The sequence below is a fragment of the Phaenicophaeus curvirostris genome, unplaced genomic scaffold, assembly GCF_032191515.1.
Source record: "Phaenicophaeus curvirostris isolate KB17595 unplaced genomic scaffold, BPBGC_Pcur_1.0 scaffold_69, whole genome shotgun sequence".
Classification (NCBI taxonomy): Eukaryota; Metazoa; Chordata; class Aves; order Cuculiformes; family Cuculidae; genus Phaenicophaeus; species Phaenicophaeus curvirostris.
The window spans coordinates 642,164-651,112 of NW_027206691.1; the positions used below are offsets into that span (position 1 = coordinate 642,164).

The 8,949-nt window shown below is 56.3% G+C and overlaps 2 protein-coding genes across 3 annotated transcripts; one reads left to right on the forward strand and one right to left on the reverse strand.

The window, feature by feature from the left end:
• The first annotated feature begins 168 nt into the window (after positions 1–168).
• On the forward strand, positions 169–7,138 carry LOC138734260 (centriolar and ciliogenesis-associated protein HYSL1-like). The gene is made up of 2 exons (XM_069881851.1): positions 169–241; positions 6,259–7,138. The coding sequence occupies exon 2, from the start codon at positions 6,289–6,291 to the stop codon at positions 7,021–7,023; it is 735 nt and encodes a 244-aa protein (XP_069737952.1). The 5' UTR covers positions 169–241; positions 6,259–6,288; the 3' UTR covers positions 7,024–7,138.
• On the reverse strand, positions 1,423–8,878 carry LOC138734259 (tRNA pseudouridine(38/39) synthase-like). Of its 2 annotated transcripts, none has more exons than XM_069881849.1 (5): positions 5,482–6,005; positions 4,793–5,189; positions 3,080–3,642; positions 1,999–2,189; positions 1,423–1,726 (listed from the first exon to the last, which is right to left on the reverse strand). In XM_069881849.1, exons 1-5 carry the CDS (start codon positions 5,577–5,579, stop codon positions 1,491–1,493), a joined length of 1,485 nt encoding a protein of 494 aa, XP_069737950.1. In that variant the 5' UTR covers positions 5,580–6,005; the 3' UTR covers positions 1,423–1,490. The 2 variants fall into 2 exon arrangements, with proteins under 2 accessions (XP_069737950.1, XP_069737951.1); XM_069881850.1 differs by lacking the exon at positions 5,482–6,005 and adding an exon at positions 8,855–8,878 and having other exon boundaries at positions 1,424–1,726.
• Positions 8,879–8,949: the final 71 nt, after the last annotated feature.

Below are 8,949 nucleotides of genomic sequence, written 5' to 3' on the forward strand. Positions count from 1 at the left end.
AGTGCGGGGACAGGCGCCCGCCCAGCGGAAGGGCCCACCCAGTCAGAGCCGGCAGCGAGGGGAGCGGCTCCGCCCACCCGACCAATCAGAGTGAGCGGTGGGCGGGGCTAGAGCCTTCCGGCCAATCGCACGCGCCGAGCGGCGTCCTCGCCGCGGGGAGGCCCCGCCCCTTCCGGCGGTTGAAACGCCGCGGCCGTTGGGGCCGGAGTCGGTACGGGCGGAGCGAGAGCGCTGGATACAGGTACCGGGGCCGGGATAGGGGAGCGGCTCCGAGGGCCCGAGTGCGCCCCGAAACTACGAGTTGTCGATATTGGACTAGAGTAAAGCCTTCGACACAGTTTCTCACAGCATTCTGCTTCGGAAACTGTCACCTCTGGCCTGGAGAGGCGCACACTCTCCTGGGTGGAAAACTGGTTGGCTGGAGGGCCCAGAGAGTGGTGGGAAATGGAGTTAACTCCAGCTGGAGGCCAGTGACAAGTGGGGTTCCCCAGGGCTCAGTGCTGGGTCCAGCCCTGTTCAATGTCTTTATCAATGACCTGTATGAAGGCATCGAGTGCACCCTGAGCAAGTTTGCGGACGACACTAAGCTGGGTGGAAATGTCGATCTGCTGGAGGGTCGGGAGGCTCCAAAGGGATCTGAACAGGCTGGATCCATGGGCTGAGTCCAATGGGATGAGGTTTAACAAGGCCAAATGCCGGGTTCTGCACTTGGGGAGTGCCCAACCCTGAGCAGCTACAGACTAGGAGAAGTCTGTCTAGAAAGCTCCCTGGAGGAGAGGGACCTGGGGGTGTTGGTTGACAGCTGACTGACCATGAGGCAGCAGTGGCCCAGGTGGCCAAGAAGGCCAATGGCATCTTGGCTTGTATCAGAAACGGCGTGACCAGCAGGTCCAGGGAGGTTCTTCTCCCTCTGGACTCGGCACTGGTGAGACCGCTCCTCGAATCCTGTGTTCAGTTCTGGGCCCCTCACCACAAGAAGGATGTTGAGGCTCTGGAGTGAGTCCAGAGAGGAGCAAGGAAGCTGGTGAAGGGGCTGGAGAACAGGCCTTCTGAGGAACGGCTGAGAGAGCTGGGGGTGTTTAGCCTGGAGAAGAGGAGGCTGAGGGGAGACCTCATTGCTCTCTCCAACTACCTGAAAGGAGGTTGTGGAGAGGAGGGAGCTGGGCTCTTCTCCCAAGCTGAAGGGGACAGGACGAAGGGGACAAATTTTTCACGGCAAGGGTCATTGGGCAGTGGCAGAGGCTGCCCAGGGAGGGGGTTGAGTCACCTTCCCTGGAGGTGTTTAAGGGAACAGGTGGATGAGGTGCTGAGGGACATGGTTTGATTGATGGTTTGATCAATCCCATGATTGATGGGAATGGTTGGACTCGATGATCCGGTGGGTCTTTTCCTACCTAGTGATTCTATGATATTCTTAAAAAGAGCACTGAAAACCATGTATTTTTTTTTTTTTTAACATAAAAACATTGTCAGTTGCGGGCCCTGCACTGTCACTCAGCACCCAGGCGGAGCCGCTTGCTGCCGGGGCTCTGCTCCCTGCCATGGCCTGGCTGGGGCTTGGCAAGGCGGCCGCGGGACACGAAGTGCTGGACGCGCTGCTCAAGCCCCTCACACCGGGGCCGTGACAGCAGTGGCTTGTAGGTGCGCGCTCGGACCCCTTCCACAAAGCCGCTGACCTGGCTGCAGAGCAGAGGTGACACAGTGGCATCCCCGCTGCTCCCTGCACCTGTGGGACAGTTGAAAAAAAACCACCAGTGGGTTGAGCAGCCACGACACCAAACCCAAACGCTGTGCTGGAGTGTTCAGCCAAACCCTCAGCCCCATGGCAAACTCCGGGGCTGTCCTCTGCAGGGGCAGGAGTTGGACCCAGTGAGCCTTGCGGGTCCCTTCCCTCTCAGGACGTTCTATGGTTAGCCCTTTCTCTCACAGTGTTTTGTTTTTAACCTGTGGCCCATATTCCTCCCCCATCACCAGGTACTGCCCCAACTCCATCCTTACTCTTTCCGGCAGCCACGGGAGCAGCGTCCAGCCCTCGTAACATACTGCGCAGCACTTGAGTCTTGACTGCATGGTTGGCCCAGAGCCGCTGGAGGTGTGTAACATTGAACTCGTGCACTTCTCGGTCGTACAGCCACTGTACGTTCTCAAACTCGCAGTCGTGCAGGACAAGGGGAAACTCGACTGCCATGCTAGGGAAAAGGAGAGAAGGTGTTACCTGTGGCTACCTAGAGGAATGCTTGGATCAGAAACAGTGTGACCAGCAGGTCCAGGGAGGTTCTTCTCCCTCTGTACTCAGCACTGGTGAGACCGCTCCTCGAATCCTGTATTCAGTTCTGGGCCCCTCACCACAAGAAGGATGTTGAGGCTCTGGAACGAGTCCAGAGAGGAGCAAGGAAGCTGGTGAGGGGGCTGGAGAACAGGCCTTATGAGGAGCGGCTGAGAGAGCTGGGGGTGTTTAGCCTGGAGAAGAGGAGGCTGAGGGGAGACCTCATTGCTCTCTCCAACTCCCTGAAAGGAGGTTGTGGAGAGGAGGGAGCTGGGCTCTTCTCCCAAGTGACAGGGGACAGGACGAGAGGGAATGGCCTCAAGCTCCCCCAGGGGAGGTTCAGGCTTGACATCAGGAAAAAAATTTTCAAGGAAATTTTTCAGGCTGCCCAGGGAGGGGGTTGAGTCACCTTCCCCGGAGGAGTTTAAAAGACGGGTGCATGAGGTGCTGAGGGGCAGACTGATGGGAACGGTTGGACTCAACAGTCCAGTGGGTCCTTTCTAACCTAGTGATTCTGTGAAAACACATCTGTCCTTTTGACTAGAAACAGCCTCACCTTTTACAGAATTCCTTTTTCAGATAAGTACAGAATTGGTTTTGATGAAATAGCAAGGACTAAAGTAATCGAAAAGCTTGCTGAGAGCAAGGTAAATGGGATTCCTAGGGATATGTCCCAGAGAGGCTGCTAGCAGCTCACTTCCATACTGTAAGGACTGCTTCACATTCTGGCAGAGAAGCAGCGTGCCAGCAGCACGTTTCATACAGCCGTTGCTTTGAGAAGCAGTCTCGGAGGTTTCCCCACGTTCTCCTTACCTGTACTGTGGTTTCCGGGGGTTCTTCTCCACATCCAGCAGCTCATCGATGATCTTGGGGCTCTCCATCCGCTGCCCAATGAGGAAGAGGATGGCCATCATGCAGCGGACTTGGTGATACAGGAACGCCTGTCCTGTCACTTCAAACTGGCACAAGCGGAAGGGATCCTGTGGCCCCGTTTCTCCGCCTGTCTCTGCCCACGTCACACTGGCACTGAGGATTGTTCTTTGGAAGTTGACCACCCCATTGGCGACGTCCATTTTACAGAGGTTACGGAAATCATGGGTCCCCACGTACCTCTGGGCTGCCGTATGCATGAGGGCCACGTCCAGGTCAGCGCAGGGGAAGAAGTACCGGTAGGTTCTCTTGAGGCAGCTAAACCTGGCGCTGAAATCGGGCTCCACGGGGGCCCAGGCCAGCACCCGGATGTCGGGTGGGAGCACCCTGTTCAGAATATGGGTGTAGCGGAGCTCCTCTCCCTCGCCTTTGCTTTCTGAGGCACCCTCGTGGCCGTTGAGCTTCTTCCCCTCCGACAGGTTCGAGCGGAGATCCAGGGAAATCACCTGTGACAGAAGGGAAGCTGGGATTAGATCACAGATGGCCGCACTCGGCAGGTGAAGCCAAGACTTCCTACACCACTGTGGAATAAATTTAGGATCTCCTAAGATGATGGCATCTTAAATCAGGTGCTCTCAGCACTCCTTCCTGCAGGGAATGCTGCAAGCGCCTCTGCCGTGGCTCCAAGCAGATGCTATGGATTCCTTTAATAAAACAGAGCTCTGCAGACTGCCTGCTTAGCCCGGTCTCCAAACAGCTTCAACTTCAGGCCCTGGTTTAGGGATATAATATGCTTTTTTTTTGACTGTAAGGCAGTAACATCTTGGCTGTCTGGGAAACCTGTTGTGGGGACAACTTAATTACGTCGCAGGTGCCTGGATGCTTTAAACAGTGCAAGAAAAGGCAGCCTCTTATTTCATGTGGCTCATCTCGTGGAGAACCAACCACCCACCCGAGCCAAAACCACCCTGTCAATGCAAAATGATTCTATGAAAAGCTAAGGCAGCTCTTCTCTCCTGGCTCAGGAAGTGGGAGAGGCTGGCTCAGCAGCGAAGCCGTGCTTTCCTGGTGGCTCAGCCAGCCTGATGGCTCCATGCCCACAAAGCAGGCTGGCTGGCTCCCCTCCCTCCAGCTCCTGCTCCCACGCTCTCTTCCGCTGGCTGCGGCTCCCCTAGACCCTTCTGCACAGGAATTCAGCTGCCTGGCTCTGCAGGAAGCTCTCAAAGTCTTGGATTTGGTTTTCTTTGGTGGGGTTAGGGAGTTAAATTGGCTGTGAGGGCTCTGCCAGGCACTGCAGTCAGTGCAGGAAGAAGTGCATCTGTGGGGGAAGGGGCATCTCCCCTCTTCTGGCAGTGCTGAGCTGTTGGGAGGCTGCAACCTAAAATGCATTTCATCCTCTCAAAACAGGTCTCTGGAAAAACCTAGCATTAATATGGAAAACAACCTGCACAAACAAATAATTGGAGGGTCTAAAATCATCACCCCCCTTGCAAGAAGCTGTCGCCAGGCTCACTTCCAGATTTAAAAGCTGGTGGCTTTTCAAAAATGAGCCCAACCTGTGCTATCTTGGCTCGTCACTGTGGGGCAGTAATCCCACCGGATTTCCATCCCATGCAAGCAGCCCAGAAATCCAGGAAAGCCAGGGGGGATCCTCACCTGTCCAAAGGCACTGACACCTTTGTCTGTCCGCCCACAGCGGTGGTAGTTGGAGGTCTGTCTGTTGTCCACCAGCCGCGTTTTCTTCAAGGCTTCAAAGAGCTTCTCTTCGATGGTGTTGTCAGTATTCTCCTGGCTGGCGAAGCCCTGGTAGCCCCAGCCCAGGTAGGCAATCTTCAGTGCTACGTGTCTGCGGCCATAGGCAGCAAAATCGAATGGCCGTTGCTGGCGTTTCTTGGCTTTTCCAGGGGCCGAAGGAGCCTCTTCTCTCCCAGCACTCTCCTTGTCCTCTCGTAGCTTCTCCTGCAGCCGCTTCACCTCCTCTTCCAGCTCCTGCACCCTCTTCAGGAGCAGCTCTTGGTTGGTTGCCATGCTCCCCTCGGCCATAGCTGCTGGTCTGCAGAGAAAGGAGGAGATCAGGGGGTTGCATTTTTATTTGGCTTTCATCACTCCTAGAGGCTTGCTTGGTAAAATAGTGGTTATCATGGAATAATTCTTTAGTTTTCAACTCCTCCATATTTCTGGTGGGGCGTAGGAAGGGCCACAGGCACTTAGCTCGGACAGTTTCATCTCACTCAACTCTTGTTTTGCACTTTGGAATCACTCCCCCTCCCCCAGGTGCTGCTGCTGCCACATGATCGGCTCTGCTCCGTCAGCTCAGGCGTGGCGGCAGCACGTTCCCAGCTTGCCTTTTGCGATCCATGCAGAGCCATCGCGGAGCCCTTTCCATTTTCACACCGTGCTCAGCCAGCATCAACACTCCAGAGAGCGCGTGAACGGCTGCCATTCATCCCGCCGCACCATCTGCTCCAGTGTTTCATAACGGCACCCTGCAAACTTGTGGTTTTTCAAACCCGCTTTGCAGCACAAAGTATTCTTAGGCCTGTGGAGCAAGTGGAAACTATGTCCGGATCCCCTTTCACAGCAGGGCTTGAGGTTTACTGTAACCAGACTCAAACAGCCTTCAGGCTACCGTAGACAACACCTAAAAGTACCGACTGAGCCTTTTCCTTCTCGGAGGCAGGAAAACGCCCTCTTGGATGCCCCTGGGTTAAATCGGGACCAGATACTACCATGTTTATAAAAGAACAAGGGAAGCCTGATCTGTGAAGGTCCCTTCCAACCCAAAGCATTCTATGATTCCGACACCGTTATGACTGCTCGGCGCTCACAGGTTGGGCTGAACCTGTCCTGTCTTTGTCCATTATCCCCTTCATACTTTGTGTAATTCAAGCAGGAATTCGGGGGTTGCTTTACAGCTGTGCTGTGCTTCCATCTGCTGTAAGGAAAGGGCCTTTCGCTGGCAGCGGGAGGTTTGGAATTGCAGCCAGCATTCCCAGGGCCCCAGAGACCAACCACCACCTAAATTGCACCCCTGACCCCCAGGCACTGAGGGTCCAAGCCCTTGATCTCTTCAGCCAGCTTAAATGTGCCACGATAAATTAACTGCAGTTTATTTTTTGCAGGATCCACCCAGTCTGGCAGAAACTAAGGAGATGTGGGGACCGGAGCGGTGTATCTGGGTCACTCCGGCAGCTGAGGAGCAAGCACAGCCCAACGATGATCTCTATGCCCAGGCCTCTCTCGGTCTAGGGGTGCGATCAACCCTTCTGGCATTTCCTGAGGATCAGAGGGGAAGCAGGAGGATGGTCATGAAAAGAAAGGTGCTGAGGCACAGACCTGATGGAGGAGTGGAGGTCTTTGACGAGTCGGGGAGCAGCACCAACACCCGGAGCCTGAGGCAGAAGATGCTTCATCATAGGCCAAGCCCAGAAGACAGCAGCTCTGAGGGGGAAATAGAGTCAAGCAACAGCTCCCATCCCTGGTGGCCCCGCAGGGACAGCCCCTGCTTTCTCCCTGCGGATTTGGGGAGCCAGAGCTCTCATGATTCTCATTACAGAGCTGCAGCAGAACAACCCAAGTCCTTCATTCCTCCGCGGTTCGAGCTGCTGGGCCGTAACCGGGGGAAAACTGACTGCGTGGCCAAATATGTTGACTATAAACGAGATTGGGAGAAATTTGGAATCCCAGGGGAGGATCGGTGGAAAGAAGTGCGCTGGGGCATCCGGAAGAAGATGCTCTGTGAGCCCGAGCTGCCCCACCGTCCGCAGCACCTCCCCATCCCCAACAACTACACCGTGCCCACGGAGAAGAAGAGAGCTGCCCTGTGCTGGAAGGTGCGCTGGGACCTGGCCAGGGGCCTCCTGCCAGAGAAAACCACTCCCTGGTAGCACCTTGAGCCCTGCTCCTTGCCTGTGAGGCGGGAACTGAGCACCAGCTGCTTTTATCCGCCTCAAAGTTCTCGACAATTTCTAAAAGTTCCTTTAATAAAGTTTGTGAAAAGACTTATGGTCTGTGGGCTATTTTATAGAATCATGGAATGGCTTGAGTTTGAAGGGACCTTAAAGAACATCCGACCTGGCCTTGAACCCCTCCAGGGATGGGGCAGCCACCCCTGCTCTGGGCAACCTGGGCCAGGGCCTCCCCACCCTCAGAGCGAAGAATTTCTTCCTAAGGTCTAATCTAAATCTTCCCCCTTCCAATTTAAAGCCATTGTCCCTTGTCCTATCCCGGCACTCCCTGATTAAAAGCCCCTCCCCAGCTTTCCTTGAGTCCCTTTCAGTACTGGAAGCTACTCTAAGGTGTCCTAGGAGCCTTCTCCAGGCTGAACAACCCCCACTCTGTCAGCCTGCCTCATAGCAGAGGTGCTCCAGGCCTTGGATCATCTCTGTGGACCTCCAGGAGTTGGGGGTTCCTCACAGGGTGGGGGGTCTCTCCTGGGATGAGATGTGGATTCCTCCTAGGTGTCGAGAGCTCCCTCCCGGCATCTGGGGATCCCTTATAGGGTGGGGTGGGGGGAATCCCTCCCTGTTTGCATGCTCTGCCCAGTTTTGGAGGCCTCATCCAGGTTTAGGGGGTCCCATCACAATTTGGGGAGATCCCTCCTCATGTTTGGGGCCCCTCCTGGGATGCAGGGTTCTGTCATGGTTTGGGGTGATGCTTCCCAGTATTTGGGGCTCCCTCACAGGTTTTGGGGTCCTTCCCACAGCTTCAGGCTCCCTCCTGGCATCTAGGGCTCCCTCTCAGGATCCAGAGGGTCTGTCCTGGGATTTGGAGGATCCCTCCTGAATCGAGGCTCCTGCCCAGTTTTGGAGGCTCAATCCTGCGTTAGGGGGTTCTGTCATGGTTTGGGGAGATCCCTCCCATGTTTTGCAGACCCTCACGGTGCTTGGGGCGCCTCCCAGTTTGGGGTGTTGCTCCTGATGTTTGAGGCTCTCTCCTGGGTCCTTCCCGGAGTTTGGGTGTCCCTTACGGAGGGGGAAATCCCTCCTGGTTTGGTTTGGCAGTCCTACCCAGTTTTAGGGGCTTCCTTCTGTATTAGGGGATACTATCATGGTTTGGGGACATCCCTCACAGGGTTAGGGTTCCCTCCTGGTATTTGGGGCTCCCTTCCAGGATTCACGGGGTCCTTCCTGGAGTTTGGGGCTCCTTCCCTGGTTTTCGGGTCCCCCCCTGGGATTCAGGAGGTCCTCCTGGGGGTTTGGGGCTGCCTCCTCATTGTTTGGGGAGATCCCTCCTGGTGTTTGGGGCTCCCTTCTAGGGTTTGGAGAGATCCCTCCCGGTTTGGGGACTCCCTCTTGGCTTTGGAGCCGCCTCCTGGGATGAGAGATGGATTCCTCCCAGCACTTGGTGGGCCCCTCCTGGGATTTGGGGGGCAGCTCCCAGGCTGGAGGGGAGGCTCCCTCCTGGGATTTGGGGGTCCTTTACAGGGTAGGGGGATCCCTGCTGATCTGGGGGTTCTGCAAAGTTTCGGGACTCCTTCCCAGGTTTTAGGAATTTCTTACAGGGTGGGAAAGGCCCCTCTGGGGACGGGGCTGGATCCCTGCCCGCTGGGGCCCCTCCGGAGACTTCCTCCCGCTTTGGGGGGATCCCTCCCAGCCTTGGGGGCTTCCCCGCTCTTTCGGGGGCTCCCTCCCGGGGTTTGGGACTCCAGGTTTGCGGTGGGGCCCTCCCACCTCGGAGCCGGGGGTGTCTCGTCCCACCGGCCCCCCCGGTCCCCACCTGCGCCGCCGCCGCCCGGAAGTAACCTCCCGACCGGAAGTTACCTCCTCGACCGGAAGTGACCTCCCGACCGGAAGTGACCGCCCCGACCGGGC

Excerpts from the sequence above, each read along its gene's own strand:
- LOC138734259 (XM_069881849.1), bottom strand. The coding sequence starts at position 5,579 with ATGGCAGCCGTTCACGCGCTCTCTGGAGTGTTGATGCTGGCTGAGCAC. Across the intron at positions 3,643-4,792 it reads GTGTCAGTGCCTTTGGACAG|GTGATTTCCCTGGATCTCCG; the intron begins GTGAGGATCCCC and ends CTTCTGTCACAG. Across the intron at positions 1,727-1,998 it reads TCCCGTGGCTGCCGGAAAGA|GTGCAGGGAGCAGCGGGGAT; the intron begins GTAAGGATGGAG and ends ACTGTCCCACAG.
- LOC138734260 (XM_069881851.1), top strand. The coding sequence starts at position 6,289 with ATGTGGGGACCGGAGCGGTGTATCTGGGTCACTCCGGCAGCTGAGGAG.